This window comes from Panthera uncia, assembly GCF_023721935.1.
Source record: "Panthera uncia isolate 11264 chromosome C1 unlocalized genomic scaffold, Puncia_PCG_1.0 HiC_scaffold_3, whole genome shotgun sequence".
Classification (NCBI taxonomy): Eukaryota; Metazoa; Chordata; class Mammalia; order Carnivora; family Felidae; genus Panthera; species Panthera uncia.
In genome coordinates this window covers 62,420,456-62,440,990 of record NW_026057584.1, presented here as the reverse complement: position 1 = coordinate 62,440,990, position 20,535 = coordinate 62,420,456, and the positions used below count along the sequence as shown (strand labels likewise).

The 20,535-nt window shown below is 37.1% G+C and overlaps 2 protein-coding genes across 5 annotated transcripts in view; one reads left to right on the top strand and one right to left on the bottom strand.

Moving 5' to 3' along the window:
* LOC125911849 (Bardet-Biedl syndrome 5 protein homolog) overlaps positions 1–10,753 on the top strand; it is a 42,194-nt gene extending 31,441 nt beyond the window's left edge. For both annotated transcript variants that reach the window (XM_049616050.1, XM_049616049.1), the window contains 4 exons: positions 139–246; positions 3,338–3,523; positions 5,173–5,319; positions 10,129–10,753. In XM_049616050.1, the coding sequence (XP_049472007.1) occupies positions 139–246; positions 3,338–3,523; positions 5,173–5,319; positions 10,129–10,240 (553 nt within the window). In that variant the 3' untranslated portion in view covers positions 10,241–10,753. The remainder of the gene's footprint in view (positions 1–138; positions 247–3,337; positions 3,524–5,172; positions 5,320–10,128) is intronic.
* Positions 10,754–14,388: 3,635 nt separating this feature from the next.
* Positions 14,389–20,535, bottom strand: part of FASTKD1 (FAST kinase domains 1) — a 47,641-nt gene continuing 41,494 nt past the window's right edge. For all 3 annotated transcript variants that reach the window (XM_049616054.1, XM_049616055.1, XM_049616052.1), the window contains 3 exons: positions 16,504–16,642; positions 15,741–15,855; positions 14,389–14,523 (listed from right to left, as the gene is read on the bottom strand). In XM_049616054.1, coding sequence (XP_049472011.1) covers positions 14,428–14,523; positions 15,741–15,855; positions 16,504–16,642 — 350 coding nt within the window. In that variant the 3' untranslated portion in view covers positions 14,389–14,427. The remainder of the gene's footprint in view (positions 14,524–15,740; positions 15,856–16,503; positions 16,643–20,535) is intronic.

Below are 20,535 nucleotides of genomic sequence, written 5' to 3'. Positions count from 1 at the left end.
TGCCATGACATTCCTGTTTCGTAAGCATTCAGGTATATGAATGCCCATTACATATTCATAGCTTTAGAACCTAGAATTAACTGAAAGCATAGAAAACGTGTTTCAAAGCATAGAAATTCTACCGTCTTCTCATTTCAGGACTGCAAAATGGAATGAAGTTAAAAAACTGCCTATCAAAGTCTATGGCCATAGTGTGATTTCACATAAGGGGATGATATATTGTCTAGGAGGAAAGACAGATGACAAGTAAGTACCTAAAATCTCCTTATGGTTTACATCCAAATGATTTTCTTTAACATTTTTTTAAGTAAGCTCTACCCCCAACGTGGCGCTTGAACTCACAAACCTGATCAAGAGTTGCATGCTTAACTGACTGAGCCAGCCGGGCGCCCCTCCAAATGATTTTGTTATTGCAAGAGTTCTTCCCTCCTTTCATCTGAATCTACATACTGAAATGAGACTTGGTTCTCACTTACAACATTTTGGAAGTGAAAGTTTCAAAATAAAATTTTGAAAAGCTATTGGAGGATATTATAAATGATTTCTGAAGGGAAACTGTATAAAAGTTAACAGTTGCTAAAGTATCAAAAAATAAATAAAACTTGTTAAAGTAAATGTGTAGATATTCAGCATATTGCTAGGAACTAGCATGATACCGCCCTCATAAGCATTCTTACAGTTGAAAAGCAGCATTTAGGAGCATAATCAAGTCTTTTTCATTATATTTCACTACGTTAAAGCCAGTGGGCTTTCTTATTCTTTTGGCCACAACTAGATAAAAACTAAGTGTACCTCTTTAATGTTATATCTAAAATATAACTGCTAAACCAATAGTGCATTAAAATATCATGGATTTGTACTTTACCTTCATAAAAGAATTTAGATAGGTGAGTTTGAAACTGAGGAGCCTGGTGACAGAAAAGAAAGCAGTTATTTCCTAAACAATGTTTCACTGATTTACTCCTGGACAGAGTAAAAATATTTAAATATTTTGATAGTCAAAATATTTAACAACTGGTCACAAAGAGGCATTGATCAAACAGAACAGCTGCATCTGGTACACCCATGGCTGCCTAGTTTCTTGTGAGAAAAACAGGATGAAGATTCATATAACTTGATTTCTAGGCACTTCTCAAGGGATAGGTAATTAGGAAAAGGATCTTGTTACTCAAAGGGAGAAGTGACTTCAGAGGGCTCCAAAAGTCAGTCGGTTAAGCCAGGAGCCTGTCTGGTAAAATGAAGATTTTCAGTTTAAATAGTGAGAACTAATGTCCTGCCTCTGAAAACTCTGCCTAATTTGGCTTGTCCTCATTTGCCCGAGCTACTTAACAAATAGAGATAATCCTGGAAAGGGAACCAGAATTAAGAATTATAAGGGCAAAGCAGGAAAGGAGAGTAGAATATGGAAATGTGCTAGAAATAAAGAACTCTATATTCTGAGTTAACAATTAATGGTTATTATTAAATTAAAATGACAAATAGCACAGGAAATGTGATTTTAAAAAGCAATGGGAACCTAACAAGCAAAAAAAAAAAAAAAAAAAAAAAAAAAAAAAAAAGAAAGAAAAGAAAAGAAACAGACTCATTGATATAGGAAACAAACGGGTGGTTACCAGAGTGGGGAGATGTTGGGGATGGGTGAGACAGGTAAAGGGGATTGAGAGATACAAATTTCCAATCATAAAATAACTCATGGGGATGTAATATACGGATAGGGAATGTAGTCAATAATATTGTTAACAACTTTGTATGGTGACACATGATAACTAGACTTACCCAGGGGGATCATTTCATAATGTATAAAAATATCAAATCACTATGATATACATCTGAAACTAATACGATATGGTATGTCAGTTATACTTCAATTAAAAATAAAATAAAATAAAAATAAATGACTAATTGTTTAAAAAGAACAATGGGTTTTATACAGTCTATCCATATTCAAAGATAACATATTCTGATATTTTAATATTTTCCTTAATCCCAGCCATTCCCATAATTTAAAGGAAGGCCATATTACAAACTTAGTGCAAAATCTTATTTGGGGTATTTTTCCTGAGTAAATAGGATGGAAAATGTGTATTAAGCAGTGTTCTGACTTTGAAAATCTACTGACCCTGCCAAATGATTTAAATTGTTTCCTTCAAGTGGTATTAGTAACCAGGAAATTGATATGTCAGTAAGAAGCATACAGGTCTTGTTGGTAAGAATATATTAATCTTGAGAGTATGATTAACCAAGACAGCATTGCTTGATGAATGCCAAAGAACTTTGAAATGAGTCATTATCTAAAAGTAAGCACTAAATCTCACTAGTTAACACCACTGAATTTGAAGAACATAGTTTTGTATCATGACCTTGTCAAGAAGTTTTAAAATAATACCCATAGTCAAATATTAGAGGAAATGCTTCTACTCCAGATATCTGGTCTTTCATAAGACTAAAGAAAAAAGTTGTCCTCCTAAAACGTTGGGAGTATTGTTTGTTGGCTTTTTTGCTTTACCAAATATATCCAGGGGCACCTGGTTGGTTCAGCTGCTACAGCATATGACCCTCGGTCTTGGGGCTGCGAGTTCAAGCCCCACATTGGGTGTAGAGCTTACTTTAAAAAAGCAAAAACAAAATTAAAAAGCCCACAAATATATCCAGTTGATGAATTATTATTTAGCATTTTGAACTCCTATCAGTAAATTATGGATAACCTTAAAGAACTCTGAGGAACATACTAAGAATAATTCAGATGAGTACAGGTTTTCCTGGTAGCATTTAGCATATAAAACTGCTCTCCTTACTCATCTATTCAGACGACTAGTTGTCTAATCTATAGTCCCAGATTTCTTAAAATGCACTGGTGTATTAGTAGTATACTAAAATGAAACAAGCCATCATATTATGGAGTTAAATTTAAAATAGGTACTTTCATACCTAATTATTTTTTAAATTAACTAAGTCATTCCTAGGAGATTCAAACAATAAGATAAACTTAACATTTTTGTTACTTGGCACAAAAAGGGTCTATGATCTTTTTTTTAACTCTATCTGTGTCTTCTGTTGAATTTAGCAGCAGATAGGATTAAAATCCACTCTGGGTGATTGCCGAAAGGAAAGATACTCTACCATCCAGTAGTATATTTAAGTTATAAAATAGTTTTAGTGCCCACATTCGCAATTGTCCTTCACTTGTGTCATAGGCTCAGATTCAGAATACTTATGAGTTTTTCTAATTCTGCTTTATGTATCTGAGATGGGAAGCAATGTTAAACGATTAGTGAAATTGCTTCTTTCAGAAAGGAAGGTTCTAAAAGGACCATTTTGTTGTCTTTTATGTTTACAGAAAGTGTACAAACAGGGTGTTTATCTACAACCCAAAAAAAGGAGACTGGAAAGATGTGGCTCCAATGAAAACCCCTCGTTCCATGTTTGGGGTGGCCATACATAAGGGCAAGATTGTGATTGCAGGAGGCGTCACCGAAGATGGCCTTTCAGCTTCAGTAGAAGCTTTTGACCTCATAACCAATAAGTGAGTTGCTGTATCTTACCAAAGCATATGAATCACTCTACTTTTTAACTTTGGATGAAAATGAAGCTTTCTGATTAGGACATGGGGAGAGGAGGGCAGGGAGGCAAGGATTAAGATGAAGTATGTGGGTTCCTTCTACTGTTATTGGGTGTGAAAAGCCTAACATTTTGATGCATTACATGTGTTTGCAACTTGGAACACATAGTCCTCAAGTTAATGTTGGAGTGTTCAATTTGTCCTTATTTGTTATTAACTTAACTTTATGAATTTAGTCGTGCAAAGGTAATACTTCTGAATAATTATATACACGTGGGTGAATATACATGTCTCCGTATGGTGTTTTGATTTGAAATATGTAGAATGAAAAGACCTCCACTTAGCTTATGATATTTGTAAAGCATGAATGCTTCAAATGGTTAATTCTTTTATACTCTTTATAATTTCTTAATATTTTCACTTATAAGCTTTTATTGGCTTAAAGTTAATATGAAAAGACATTTGACAGATATCGTTTATGTAAAATTAGTCTTTTCAAATTTTTGAGTTCACTCATCTAGATAAATACATAGTTTTTACACTCTTAGTTTAGCAATGAAGAAAAATCAGAGCACTGTCATTACTTTTTTAAGGAACCATGTATGCCTGATTACAAAATACACTTTAGTATCTGAAAATCACCAAGGAACTTTTATGGGACAGGATTTTAAACGATCATTAAAAATCGTGTTTTTGAAAACTATCATATAGGTAAACACTCATAAGAAGTTAAAGCAGTGCACAGAACTATAAACACTCTATGTTCATAGCTTTTTCATGTGTATGTATAGACATTTATATTTATAAATCTGTATGCTTTTTGAAAAAAACAAAATTACACTAAAATGTTGCTTATGGTTATGTCTGGAGGGTATGATCATGGTGGTATTTGTTTTCTTCTATACCTTTTTGTATTTCCAGATTGTCTACAATGTATATGTGCTATTTTTATAGTTAGAAAAACAAATAATATGTTTAGAGAAAGGTCCACTTTTAATGACAGAGAAATAGAATAGAGAGTTGCCAAAATGACTAACTCATTCTAGATTCTTGATACCTCCAACTGATTTTATTAATTTTATCATTAGTTGTCCTATTTCATATGGCTTTAAACATTAAAAAGTTCCCTTAAATCCTTTATTTAAAAAGATGAAGTCATTAAAAAGAAAATTACTAACTCTAGTTTCTCAACTAGGTTAATTACATGCCTTTACTGCAAAGGATTTAGAGATTTCTTGAGAAATGATGGAAACCAGGCTTTTTAAAAATTTGTATTACCATTCAAATGAAATCCAGCACAGTAAGACTCAGGAGCCCTAGAAGTGTACCAACCCCCCAGTTTATGGCACACATTTTGATAACCATTGCTGAACATGCTAATTGATGAAGGTGAAATAGTCCAAGATTGACATATTGAGGGCTTTATATTTAATCTGGTTACATCTTTCAAATAAAGAAATATTTAGCTATTTTTCAGTAGAAAAACTTAATCTTCTAATTTTAGATGCCTATGCTAACTTGAATTTTTAAATTATAATTTCACATAATTGTTCAGTAAATAAATTTGGCATTTCCTTAGGTTTTACATTGACTGTCTTTTCAATAATTCCTAGATGGGAAGTAATGACTGAATTTCCCCAAGAAAGAAGCTCCATCAGTTTGGTCAGCCTGGCTGGATCCCTGTATGCCATCGGGGGCTTTGCCATGATTCAACTGGAGTCTAAAGAGTTTGCACCCACTGAAGTCAATGACATATGGAAGTAAGTTTTTTTGACTCCAATTTTTTGGACCAAAGATTAAATCAAATAACTGATAACCGATAAAGCAATTTTGCAGTAAAGAGTAAGCCAGACTTTCCCAACATGTATGCTTCTTCTTGATAGTAGCTTAAACGCTTTTCAAACCTAATTGAACTTTTGCACGTGCCACTTACTTGATGATCAAGTACTGCTTCTAATTAGCTGTGTGCTTGGGAAAGAACTTATCTAGGCCTTTTTCTTAATCAGTAAAATGAGATTCGGACTGTTGATTCTTTAATAAAGCTCTACTCTGCTCTGAAAGTGTACTGCACTAGGCATCCAGTAGAGTGAGGGCTGCTTCCAAACCTTTCTACCAGAGGGTACTTTATTTCCTAAGAGTTCTGAAGAAACATGTAGTTAACTTCTTGAGTTTTCCACAAATTCATTAATTCTGTTTTGATTCTAACTTAAACCGTTTTTGAGTTTTTGAAGATTCAGTTACAAAAGCTTTTTAAAAAAGAAACAGGTGAAAAGGAGCAATCCATTTTACCCCTCAGATCGATGCTGGGCAGGTCTCCGAAGGATGACACCTGCAGTGGTTACTCAGTTGAATATTTTGAAGTTAGGCTTGAAACGAATGTAGTATTTATACAGTGTGTGGGGGGTGGTGAATTTTACCATAGTTTCTAATACAGTGAATGTCCCCTGGAGACCAGGGCACATACAGGAAGTCTTAGGAGCAGAAGTGTAAGTTGTGTCATGGAGAGCCACATGGTTGGGGCAGGGCATACAGAATGCAGATATCTGGTTACCACTAGGATACCACATGTGTCTGTCAAATGGCACCTGCTGCCTTCAGCCCAGGCACTGTGTTTGCGGATAAAAATTTATAGGAGGCAGATCTCAGTTGCTTGAGGTAAGCATTAGTGAGTTGATACCGTACACTCATCCAGAAACTGCCAAATTCATGCTTTCCCTCTCAGCTGAAGGCCAGCCCCCACTCTCAAGGATGGATGCTCTTCCTTGGTCTGTCACCAGATTGTCTGGAACCTTGGTACTCAAAGTATGGTCTATGGACCACCAGTGGTGGCATCTCCTGAGAGCTTCTTAGAAATGCATAATCCCAGGTCTCACCCCAAATTTAATCAGTATCTTCATTTTAACAAGTGATTTGCTCACTAATTTAAATTTTTAGGGAGGGAGGGAGGCAAACCATAAGAGACTCTTAAAAACTGAGAATAAACTGAGGGTTGATGGGGAGTGGGAGGGAGGGGAAAGTGGGTGATGGGCATTGAGGAGGGCACCTGTTGGGATGAGCACTGGGTGTTGTATGGAAACACATTTGACAATAAATTTCATTTTTAAAAAAATAATAAAAATAAATAAACAAATTTGTAGGGATAGCTTTGGAAGAGCGATCAGTGAAGGCATACCGCCAAGGCCAAGAGTAGAAAGTGGATATTACTGCTTCTATACCTGACCCACCACATGCCTTATTCCCTGGTGAACTGAAAGGCTGAAAGACAGGTGGCTTAACCAAGGAATTATTTTATGCATCAAACATTATTTCCTTGTGTTGTTGTAATAGTAACTAGCTACGTAGAAGGCAAGAAAAAAAGTAGCTATAAAGGGAAGGTAAGTATTACTCATCTTTCCCCACCCCAAAAAAGGAGGAGGAACAAAAAGAAACCAGAGATTTCCAGGGAGGAAAGGAGCTATCTTAGGGAGAAGTTGAGATGGAAAAAGGCTGGAAGCAGTAGGGAAAAAAAGAATGAAATAATGGAGGGCTGAGAAGGTTAGGGTTTTTGGAAAACAGGGATAAGCACAAAGAGTGAATAGGCAGTGATCCTTAACCCTGGCTGCACATTAAAATCACCTGGGATGGGGGTGCCTGGGTGGCTCAGTCAGTTGAGCGTCCGACTTCGGCTCAGGTCATGATCTCATGAGTCCATGAGTTTGAGCCCTGCATCGGACTCTTTGCTGACAGCTCAGAGCCTGCAGCCTGCTTCAGATTCTGTGTCTCCCTCTCTCTCTGCCCCTCCCCTGCTCATGCTCTGTCTCTCTGTCTCAAAAATAAATAAAAACATTAAAGAAAAAAATTTTAAATCACCTGGGAGGCTTTTAAAATATACAAGCGCCTGGACCTTAACGCAGGCCAATTAAATCAGGATTTCTGCAGTGAGGTCCCAAAACCTTCTCAGGTGATTCTACTATGCAGCCAGCGTCAAAAACACTGATGTTAGGGAATGGTGCTGTCAATCAGCTGAATCCCACATGAGCCACTGTGGTTCCTAACGGTGGTCAAAAGCTAAGTTGCTTCAGCAGGAGGATGTTGTAGGCAGCAAAGTAGAGCATCTCCTGCTAAAAGTAGCCCTTATATTGCTGAGGGGAGCCTGAAAGAGGCATCCTCTCTGATTATGTTTGATTTTGCAATTAGGACAGTGGTTCCCAAAGTTGCTTGCTCACTGGAATCACATAGGGAGCTTCAAAAAGTACTGACACCTCTTTCCTACCTCTATGGACTATGATTTCATTTTCTAGAGTATGGTCTGGGCTTTTAAACTTTCAAAAGACCCCTGGATGATTCTAATATGCAGACAAGTTTGGGAACCGCCAGATTGGGGAAAGGCAAGAATGCATTCATCACTGTCTGCTTGGCTGTAAAATTTTAAATTTAGGTACTGGTGTTTTCCACTTGGGTGATAAAATCTAGAGCAATAATTCTCAACTCTTGCTGCGTATTAGAATCACGTCAGGAACTTTAAAAAATGTTCTTGCCCAGGCCATACTCCATACCAGTTAAATCAGTCTCTGGGGGTAGGACCCAGGCATCAGTATTTTTAATGTCTCTAGTGGTTCCAAATGTGCACTTGAAAACCAGTGATCTGCTGTGGTTTCCAAGGCAGCATCAGCACCACCTGTGTACTTGTTAAATATGCACATTCTCAGGCCTTACCTCAGATCTACTGAAACTCTGGGATTGGGGGGTCCAGCCATCTGTGTTCTAGCAAGACCTCCAGGTGACTCAGATGTGCACTGAAGTTGACGGCCACTTAAATTCTCCTGAAACTAATATTACACTGTATGTTACCTAACTAGAATTTAAATAAAAACTTGAAACATTAAAGAGAAAAAAAAAAGTTGAGAGCCACTGATCTTCCAGAAAGGTGGCTGCCCACTTGTCCTCAACTTCCTGGTGAATCTCTACTCACATTTGCAGAGATGAGAACTATCAGTATACCACATTCCAAACATATAGACCCTCTTAGTGTGATATGTAAAAAAAAAAACCCAAAAACCTTCCATTCTCGTATTTTTTGCTGAAATCTTTCCATTATTTAGGATTGACCAAGCTGAAAGTAAAAATATAACTGTCACTGGGGCACCTGGGTGGTTCAGTCAGTTGAGCATCCGACTTCGGCTCAGGTCATGATCTCACAGCTGTGAGTTTGAGCCCCGCGTCGGGCCCTGTGCTGATGGCTCAGAGCCTGGAGCCTACTTCAGATTCTGTGTCTCCCTCTCTCTGCCCTTCCCCTGCTTGCACTCTGTCTCTCTCTCTCTCAAAATAAATAAACATTAAATTTTTAAAAATTAAAAATAAATAAAAATAAAAAATACATAACTGTCAGGAAGCAAATGCTTTTAAGCCTCATTTAACCTGATATTGCTTAAATGTGGTCACTTTTTCTTTAAGTCACTTAAAACCGTTCTTTTAATTTGTTGCCCCAAATTTTGTATAGATAATTAAAGTTCTTCCCTTTATTAGTGGTAAAATATTTTTTGTCTACTTTTCTCAATGTAAAAATCACTTGGTGTACAGTACAAATCTTGAAAATTAAATTTGGACTATTGTTAAAATTAAGTCAGATAGGACATATCTTACATAAGTATGAGCTACTTTTAAAAATTATTACTTTAAATCATCATCATAGAATGATTTGGCGGTATTTCCTTTGTGCCAAGTATTAATAGCTTCTGGAGGAGGGAGAATACTAAGGTGAATAAGATATATTATTTGCCCTCAAATACCCTTGAGCTTGTTGAGGACATAAATATGAGGAAAAATTTTCAATAGAATGGTAACTGCTATAATAGATACTATATAAAGGACAATGTGAGAAATGAAGGGAAAGCTACAAAAAGGCTTCAGAGAGAGGGCAGCGTTTAGGAATTCCTCATGCAGAGAAGGCATTCCAGGCACCAGGCAGAGTAGAGGCACACATATTTCAAAGCAATTCAAGTTCCTGTATCTTTATAACCGTGAATATTCCCTGAGGGAACAACCTAATGTTAGTTCTTACCTAACATCAAATGCAAAATCTAATAGTACTCACACAGGACAATAAAGCAGAAGGGAATGGATTGTTCTGGAGTGATCACTAGCATCAGCTGCCATGGTGGGCACCACTGTATGGGAAGGATTGAAATTATAATCAAGGTGACCAGCTGTCCCTGACTTTTCAGTTCTTACTCTTAATGTAGGGTCTGCTGACTTTGACTCATAGCGACCAGCCATCTTTATCAATCCAAATGTGAATGACTGATTAACTGTTACTCTTCATCTCTGCACAGTCTTTGATTCCCAGAGAAGGCTTAATTAACTGCCTAAACATCCAGATTAAACACCATGGCGGTGGTTCAGACATATGCTCAGAGAAAGCATATTTGAGGAGGAATTCAAATGATATTGTACCAGTCAGGTGTGTCCTCCTCTAGTTAAGAGCCAATAGGTTTTTCTCAAAGACCCACATTCGTATATTTAATACAAGGAAACGTACAGAACTATCTATTTAAAAACTGCTTATTGATTACTTTTTTTTTCTCCATCAGGTATGAAGATGATAAAAAAGAATGGGCTGGGATGTTGAAGGAAATACGTTATGCTTCAGGAGCTAGTTGCCTAGCAACACGTTTAAACCTCTTCAAACTGTCTAAACTATAAACCGGGAGGTGAAAAAACACAATAGAATGGAATGTGGTTTGTTTGGATAATAGGGCTTTAATTTATTATGTTTTCAAAAGCCTATACAGAGATTGATGTAGAAATTATTCACTAATTACTGTCCATGAGGTTAGCAGTGGGTGTCAAAACCTCAGTCATTGAATCTTCAATGTAACGATCATTGTTTAAAACCATTTTCTAGTAGGAAATTAAGTATTAAGTTGAACAGATTATACCTTTTGTTAATCTGTCTCACTCGATTGTAAAGAAATTTTCTAAATTTGAGTTGTTTACTAATTCTTTCATTTGCATTGTTATGGTAACTTTACACTCATTTTCTATTATAAATGAAATTGGAGAATGAAACATGTACATCTACATTTTTTAATGTTTAAAATGTCAAAAACTTTCCCTTGTGCTTCAAGATATGACAAGATTCTATGCATTATATTAAAGATTACATACCATGAGAAAACTTTGGAAATGCTATTTAAAAAGTATAATAAATGGGTTTCATTTGAAGGGGAAAAAACCTCTAAGTAGTCAACTTTAAGTGGTCTTTCTTTTTTTCTCCATTCCTTTTGTGACACTAGTATATTGTTTATGATTTAAATCAAATTTAATTTTTTGGGGGGGTTACCTGGGTGACTCAGTCGGTTAGGCGTCCAACTTTTGGTTTCAGCTTAGGTCATGATCTCACAGTTCCTGAGTTCCAGCCCCGCACTGGGCTCTGTGCTGACAGTGCAGAGCCTGCTTGGGGTTCTCTCTCTGCCCCTCCTGCTCTCTCTCTCTCTCTCTCTCTCTCTCTCAAAATAAATAAACTTTTTAAAAAAATTTAGTTAAAAACAGTAAACCAGTCTTCAAGCCATTGACTACAGTGTCTGTGATAGGAGGGTTGGGGACTGTCCTTAGGAAATGAACTGATTCTCTAATTGCTGGGCAGAAGTTGGGGCCAGTGAGGTGTATATTTGTGTATTTGTCGGTTTAAGTTTTATCTATATATTCCATGAAAGAGCTACCTATTTGCGAATTTCTGATAGGTGACTGGGGTGCCTGGGCAGCTCAGTCAGTTAAGTGTCCAATTCTTGATTTCCACTCAGGTCATGATCTCACAGTTCATGAGATCACACCTCACATGGGGCTCTGCACTAATAGCACAAAGCCTGCCTGGGATTCTCTCTCTTCTTGGTCCCTGCTCAGGTGCATGTGCATGCTTTCCCTCTCTCAAAAACAAACTTTTAAAAGAAAAAAGAAAAAAAAAAAACAAAAACGGAAAGATGACTGTATTATTGCGTTTTCTAGGATGTGAAACCCTATACTCAAGCAGTTTGTTGTTAGTATATGCATTAGGCTGGCTCTTCAGTGTGTCCACAGCCATCACATTCAACTCTGTGCAAGTCACCAAGTAATCGTCGTTCGTGGGTTTCACATGCTTTTGCAGACATGTTCGACTTCTGGCCTTACACATGTCGCTTTCTGAGAAATCTGACTTGGAACTAATTTGGAGTATTCCATTATTATTTGTCAAGCAATTTCATAAAGAACAGTTGAGTGGTCATACAGTTTTATTGTCTGTACTGTAAATATGGAAACATATCCAATAAAAATCAGTTTTATTTTGGATCTTTGAAGTAGAATCCTGGCTACTTTTCTGTATTGACAGAAACTATTCTAAACTATCCAGGATTATATAATCAACAAATCCTGAAGGTGGGAAATTCTACAGGTTGTTCAGCAGATAAACTTTCGAAGAGAAAGGGCTGGTGTGGGATACTTCTAGATTAAGACATTTAAAAGGTTGTGGGGAGGCAAATTATGGTGTCTAGAGATGCAAACCTGAGTGATAAAACTGTAAGAGGAAGTGCTTACTATAAAAGCAAGACAGGGATGCCTGGGTGGCTCAGTTGGTTAAGCGTCCAGCTCTTGATCTCAGTTCAGGTCTTGATCTCAGTGCAGACCGACACAGACATGATATTACGTTGTAAAAATAATGCTTTGGGATGATGGAAATGTTCTGGAATTAAGTAGTGGTAATGGTTGCACAAACTTGTGAATACTCTAGAAAACCACTGCATTGTATACTTTAAAAGGGTGAATTTTATGGTATATGAATTATATCTCAATGAAAAAAGAATGCTTTAAAAAAAAAGAATGTTTTGTTTATAACAACTCCAGTTATTTAAATAGAAAGATCATCAAACAAAAATATGTAAGAATATATACATAAATAAAGCCATTTGGGTAGGGCAGCCTAGAGGACGGAGAGTACGAGATGTGGTACACTAGAAGTCACATTACGTGTAACAGTAAGTGAAAGGTACATCAGGGTCGTTTAATCAAGATTTCCCTGTATTCAAAGTACACAATAACTAGGTTTTCATTTATATCCAAAGAAAACAATTTATAATCCTCCTCATTCTAACCATTTTTTAAATTTTTTTAACGTTTTTATTTATTTTTGAAAGAGAGCATGAGTGAGGGAGGGGCAGAGAGAGAGAGAGAGACACAGAATCTGAAGCAGGCTCCAGGCTCTGAGCTGTCAGCACAGAGCCCCACATAGGGCTCAAACTCACGAACCATGAGATCATGACCTGAGCCGAAGTTGGACGTTTAACCAACTGAGCCAACCAGGTGCCCCAGTCTAATCATTTTATTCTTAAAGTGCTTACTTTTTTTTTTTTTTGCTTACTGTTATGTATTGCATTTCACACCATGCAAAGTAATAATATTTTAAACAAGTGCTTCAACTAAACCTAAATCAAATATCAACACACCAAAATCCATGCAGGACATGTTTGGTTTTGCTTTTTTTTAAATGTTTATTTTTGGGAGAAAGAGCGAGCGGGTTGAGGAGGGGCAGAGAGAAAAGGGCACAGGATCCAGAGCAGGCCCTGCGCTTACAGGAGAGAACCCAATATGGGGCTCAAACCCATGAACCACAAGACCATGACCTGATCAGAAGCTGAACTCTCAACCGACTGAGCCACCAGGTGCCCCAGGACACATGTTTTATAGCTATGCTTAAGACTCAAGGCATTCTGGCTACCAACTTATTTTGGGACAGAATGAATTTAGAAGGTCATGAAGTCAGAAGATAGCAAGCTTCAAATGCTAATTACCTGCACTTACACCAAGTAGCCTGAGGATAGTTACAACATGGCTTTCTGCTGAGTACAAATATACCACACTTGGAAGAAGGGCTAGGGATTACGTCCCATAGTAGGTCCCTAGTTACTATTTTATTAAATAAATGTGTTGTAAGGCAAGAGAAAATCACTATTCCCCCAGCATGTATACGATCAGACCAGGTTAAGTTTGGTCCACTTTCTGGGGTGCCCGGGTGGCTCAGTCGGTTGAGTGTCTGACTTCGGCTCAGGTCATGATCTCGTGGTTTGTGAGTTCGAGCCCCACATCAGGCCCTCTGCTGTCCACACAGAGCCCGCTCCAGATCATCTGTCCCACACCCCCCCTCTCTCTGCTCCTTCCCCTCTTGCACTCTCTCTTAAAAACAAACATTTAAAAAAAAAAAATAAAAGATTGGTCGCTTTCCCCCTCAGCTACCACTCCATTTCTTTACTTCCATTTATTTATTAAAAAAAAAAAAAAAAAAATCCCGTCTCCTCCTGGTTTCTATTAAACCAGTCAGGCTTTCACACCTAGCACTTCACCAAAACTACTCTTTTCAAGGTTACCAATGATTTTCATGTCGCTAAATTTAACAGTTATTTCCCAGTCCTCATTTTACCTGATGGCAGCATCTGATACAACTGCTCCCCTCTCCCTCCTTGAAATGCTTTCTCTACTTGGCTTCTAGGAAGTGTTAGTACCTATGACTTTCCCTCCTACCTCGCTGGCCACCTGTGGCAGATACACAATATGCACTGCTGTATTCCCAGCACCTAAAACAGTTACTGACACTTAGTAGGCCCTCAAAGAATGAACTGTGAACGATTCAAGTTTCTTCAAAGCTACAAGTCTTTTACATTAAGAATTTTATACAATTTCCCAACCAGATAGTAGAGAAAGATTAAGTATTGGAGAAAGTAAAATGTCTGTTTAATAGGTATTCAATTGACCTTGAAACCAGTCAATTCTGTACTATCATTTTTCAGTTGAGTCAGGCCCCTTAATTAAAATAAGTTCAAATGTGACACACCAGCATCACGAATTTTAATTTAAAACTACAGTCATGATTTGCCTTCTCCAAATATACATTCTCTCAGGTAGTCCATCCGAGCTTCCTTTGTTGACAGTGCCATAGAGTTCCATTCAAAATGAGGGATCTGTAAAATACGCAACGTAGTTTGAATTTAAAGTTTTAAAGCAACAACAAAAAGCATCAGAGAAGACTCGTAAGCACTACTAAGCCAAACTGTAGGAGACTATTAAATTAGCTCACATAAGCATAAACCATTTTTAGAAGCCAGGTGGGTCCTTCTCCCAGATAAAGCCCAGATACCTCCTGCCTCACGGCTACTTTCACCTTCCTGTTCCTACAATACCAACAGTGGACGTTTTTTTCCTGTGTACCTTTCCTACATACACACACTAGCCTTTTTCTCTTGTATCTCTACCCATCTCCACAGTGCCTCTCTCTCTTGTAAGATAAATAAATATAAAAACCAACAGGTCTTCTACAGATAATAAAATAAATGATTTTTATTTCCTATTCAAAAAACATGGAGAATGTCTGTTTTGGAGATATTTTAATATAACTGTTTTTTTAATATTAAAAAAAGGTAATTCTAGAACTGTCACATTAAAAGGGAACACATACTGGATGGACCTAGAGAGTATAATGCTAAGTTAAATAAGTCAGACAGAGAAAGACAAATACCATATGACTTCATTCATGTGTGATTAAGAAACAAAACAAATGAACAAACAAAAAAAGAGACCAAAAAACCGGACTCTTTTTTTTTTTTTTGAGAGAGAGAGAGAGGTAGATAGAGTGAGCACATGCGTGTGCCTGCATGCAAGTGAGGGAGGGGCAGAAGGAGAGAGAAAATCTCTGCTGACAGCTCAGAGCCCAACACAGGGCTTTGTCTCACGACCATAATAAGATCATGACCTGAGCCAAATTAAGAGTCCGACGCTTAACTAATTGAGCCACCCAAGAGTCCGAAACACCGGATTCTTAAATACAGAGAACAAACAGGTAACCACCTGTCAGAGAGGAGGTGGGTGGGGGGAAAGGGTGAAATAGATAAAGGGGATTAAGAGGTACAAACTTCTGTTTGCAAAATAAATAAATTATGGAGATGAAAAGTAGAGCATAGGGAATTTAGTCTGGAAGACTGCAAAATGTTTGAGGACAGATGATCACTACACTTAATTGTGGTGAGCACTGAGTAATGTATAGAATTGTTGAATCATGTTGTATACCTGAAATGAATATAAAAATGTATGTTAATTATACTCCAATTTTTAAAAAAAGAAAACACATGTACATCTAGTTTTCTGAGTTCTTTAGGGGCAGAATTACATCAGTATTTCATACCTGAATTACACGATACCCCAAAATTTCCAAATGTCGTTTTTTCATAGCAGATTTCCCCTTTAAATGAGGGATGTTTCTACAAAAAGCTCTTGAATCCAAAAATTCCAAAGCAATCCTACACAAGATTAAAAATATATATATTTACTTCTGAAATCAAAATGAAAAACTAAGTAATTATAAGTGTTTCAGGAACAAAGTTACATCTTCATAAATTAACAAAAACCAAATGAATATATGAGTATGCTAAGTTATTATTCTACTTAAATTGGTAACTAGGGACAAATAAGGCTACTCATTAGAATTTATACCATATTATAGTAAAAATTTCCATGCTTTCTCATTTGTTTCCTTGTCCAACATATATTTATTATGCAACTACCATATGGAAGGCACTGTGAGGGACACAAACATAAAGAGATACAGCTTATAGTCTAACAAAACATGTGATACATATTAAGTAACTGTAATGCAGTGTAGGAAGTGGCTAAGTGCTATGAGATAAGTAGAGATGTATGGGAGCTCCAAAGAAGATACTATTTACTTCCACTGAGGACAATCAGAGGGTTAGCACTTTAGTTAGATTGCTGAGCTTTGGACAGCAAAGGACAGACAGTAAGTCAGAAGACACATGAAAAGCAAAGACACAGGAAAAGATGATATGAGCAGCAGATACTCCTACAATTAATCCTTGTTAACAGAGTTCATTAAGTTATGCCAAATTTAACGTTTAATTAACAAAATCTGAAACTAAGAAATAAGATACCTTTCAGCTCCTGGTGGCAGTGTTGATCCAGTTATTTGGGTATTTGATTCCCAGTGCATTTCTGGTAGTTTTCCCAAAGCTATATTATTGCTTCCATATGGAAGAGGTTTTTTTCTTTTATCCAAGATACACTCAAAATCTAAGGAAGTACAGGAATCAACAGTATGAATTAAGTAAATTCCTACAGGTATAGGTTTAAAGATATATTTTATTTACTTAAAAATTTTTTTAACATTTATTTTTGAGAGAGAGACAGAGAGTGAGAGAGGGGGGAGAGAGAGAGAGAGAGAGAGAGAGAGAGCGAGTGTGAGTGAGGAAAGGGCAGAGAGAGGGAGACAGAGGATCCGAAGCAGGCTCCGCGCTGTGAGTGCAAAGCCTGATGCAGGGCTCAAACTCACAAACTGTAAGATCGTGACCTGAGACGAAATCAAGAGTTGGCCACCTAAATGACTGAGCCACTCAGGCGCCCTAAAGATGTATTTTAAACATGTATAGACATATATAGAGACATACATATCTATAGACACAAACAAAGAATGATGTACCTCCCTAATTACCCAACTTGTTTTATAAGATCTGGTCCAGTGGCACCTGTCTTTGAAAATCAATCAATAAAAATCAGCCAACAAGTATTACTAAACTAGATTTAGCATGGAGTTATATTTAGCACTGGTACAGGCCAAATCACATTAAGTTTTATTTTAATCCTCTTAAATCTCCTGGTAACATTTGGAGAAAGCTAAACCCACTCATCTGAAGGAAAGGTTCAAACATGTATCCTGTCTTTCCTGCAGGAACTGTACATGAGTAACTAAATAGTTGATATGGGTAAGTTCTTTTTAGACAAAATCCAGCTAATGCAGAAGAAATGATACAGAATATCACTACTTTACCACCCCAACGAATGATGGATTTAGACAATAATTTTAATGGCTAATAAAATCTGTAGGTGAAAAACTGATAGGAGAACTTTCTAATGGACAAGCTGATGAATCTTTAATATAATAAAAATAAGACAACCAGCATAGTGTGTCTTCTGATATGATGCACTAAGAAGTTCATACCACTTATGAAATAGTCTGGGCAAAATAAATAAATGACAGGAATCTAGCCTGAATCTAATCAAGCCCCTAGACCTAAGGACTGGCTTACAGGAAAACAAGGGATGCAGGAGCATGTTGAATGATACAACAGGGTTGCAACTGGAAAAGTCTAGATGGTGAAAAAAAATTTCTTTCAATAAATAAATTGTAAGGGGAAAAGAGAAAAGTAGAACTTAAAAATGTAATGTTTGGATTCCAATTTCAAAAAATAAACAGTAAAATAAAACATACAAAAGACAATTGAGACATTCGAACATTGACAAGCTATGTGATATTAAGAAATTATTGGGGCGCCGCCTGGATGGCTCAATTGGTTAAACGTCCAACTTCATTTGGTCATGGTCCAACCTTCGTTTGGACAGGTCATGATCTCACAGTTCCTGAGTTCCAGCCCTGTGATCCGCTCTCTGCTGTCAGCACAGAGCCCACTTTGGATCCTGTTCTCTCTCTCTGCCCCGCCCAAGCTCTCACGTACACACTCTGTCAAAAATAAACACGTATTTTTTTAAGTTTACTTACTTATGAGAGAGAGAGAGAGAGAGAGAGAGAGAGAGAGAGAGAGAGAGAAAGGAAATGAGCAGAGGACAGGCAGAGAGAGGGAGAGGGAGAATCCCAGGCAGGCATTTGCTGTCAGCACAGAGTTCGACCTGGGGGGCTTGATCCCAGGAACCACTGAGCCACCCAGGCTCCCCAAAAATAAACATTTAAAAAATTATTATGAATGGCTATAGGGGTGATCATGATGGTACTGTGGTTGTGCATCTTTTTAGATATACATTTTAAGATGGTATGTCTGATTTGCTTGAAAAGGATCAAGTGAATTTTGATAACTGTTGATGCTGGGTGGAGGTTCATCATGCTATTCTATCTTTGTACTTGTTTTGAAATTTTTTTGTAATAAAAACAATGGTAAAAATATTTAAACCAAGAAAAACAAAACAGGACCGAAATGAAAAAAGAAACAACAAATGAAAAGGAGGGAAGAGTAGGTTTAGTTATCTGCTTTTTATACATAAGGGAAACTGAGGCACTGAAGCAACTTCAAGCTAAGTATCAAACATGAAATATAGTTCTCTCATTGAGGGAACGAATTCTGGAGCTAGAATGCCTAGGTCAAATACTGGCTCAGCCATTTGCCAACTATATAACCTTGGGCACACAATAATGTCTCTGGGCCTCAATTTCCTAATATATGAAATAGAAGAATTTATGTATCTAGTAAGGGCATAATAAAGAAGTTTATTATATATAAAGCATTGAAGACGGCATCTAACACGTAAGAAACAATATGTAGTTATATCAATTGCTATTGCTGTTGTTGTATGAAACTGCAGCATTGTTTGACAGCTGCGTGTACCAACAAAATATCCTCAAAAAAATCTAAGGATTAAATAAACATCACATACTCACTCAATGAAATATGTATGAAGTCACTAAAAATAATATATATCTATGGGCACAGAAAAATATTTACAATATGTAAACATAGCTACAACCACTATATAGAATAAGCCCTTTTTTGTTTTAAACAAGTCAGAAAAACACACAGTAAAAGTAAACAATGATTAAACATGGTAATTCTTCTTTTTTGTTATCTGTACTTTCTGGGTTTTTTAAGTATATATTTTGTAATTTTTTTTTTGTAATTTTTTTTTAACATTTTATTTATTTTTGAGACAGGGAGAGACAGAGCATGAACGGGGGAGGGGCAGAGAGAGAGGGAGACACAGACTAAAACAGGCTCCAGGCTCTGAGCTGTCAGCACAGAGCCTGACGCAGGGCTCGAACTCACAGACTATGAGATCATGACCTGAGCCGAAGTCGGACGCTCAACCGACTGAGCCACTCAGGCGCCCCTGTAATTTTTTAAAAAATGTGTGTCTTGAGGCTCCGTAGCTCAGGGGTTAGAGCACTGGTCTCGTAAAAATGTGTGTCTTTTTGGGGGGCACCGGGGTGGCTCAGTCGGTTGGGCATCTGACTTTAGCTCAGGTCATGATCTCATGGCTGGTGACTTCAAGCCCCGTGCCAAACTCAGTGCTGACAGCTCAGAGCCTGGAGCTTGCTTCGGGTTCTGCTTCTCCTCTCTCTCTGCCTGTCCCCCATTCACACTTTGTCTCTCTCTCCTTCAAAAATAAATAAACATTAAAAAAAAAATTTTAATATGGGTTTTTAAAACCCTAAGCAATGCTTCCAATCCACAGTTATTAATCATACTATTATACTGTCTTAATTATGCCATATCCATATACACAAATATTACCAGTTAAACCTTATTTTAATGATTTATATACATTTTCACATAAAAATAAGCCTCTTGACAGCAGGAAGTACAAACATGAGTTGGAAATACAATGGGATATAGTAATCCTGGTTTCAGTACTAATTACATGTTATGCATGATTTGTAATACATGATTTTTTTTTACTTTTTTCTTTTCTGTATTTTCCAAATGTTTTACATAGATGTGACTCTAATCAGAAAGAAACATTAACAAAAATAATAAAATGCAGTAACAGGAATGAAGAGCCAGTCACAGTGCCTGTCACAAAGCTGGTGCTCAATAATTTTAAATTATGAGATGGAGTTACCCACCATTTTCACATTCATACTTTAGTGCATTTCCTTCCTTTAGCGCATTATTTTTACAGGAGTATATATTTTTTTTAATTTTTTTAATGTTTATTTATTTTTGAGACAGAGAGAGACAGAGCACGAATGGGGGAGAGTCAGAGAGAGGGAGACACAGAATCTGAAACAGGCTCCAGGCTCCGAGCTGTCAGCACAGAGCCCGACGCGGGGCTCGAACTCACGGACCTTGAGATCATGACCTAAGCCAAAGTCGGCCGCTCAACAGACTGAGCCACCCAGGTGCCCCAGGAGTATATTTTAAAACATAGAAATATATAATTTTTGTAATGTTTATTTATTT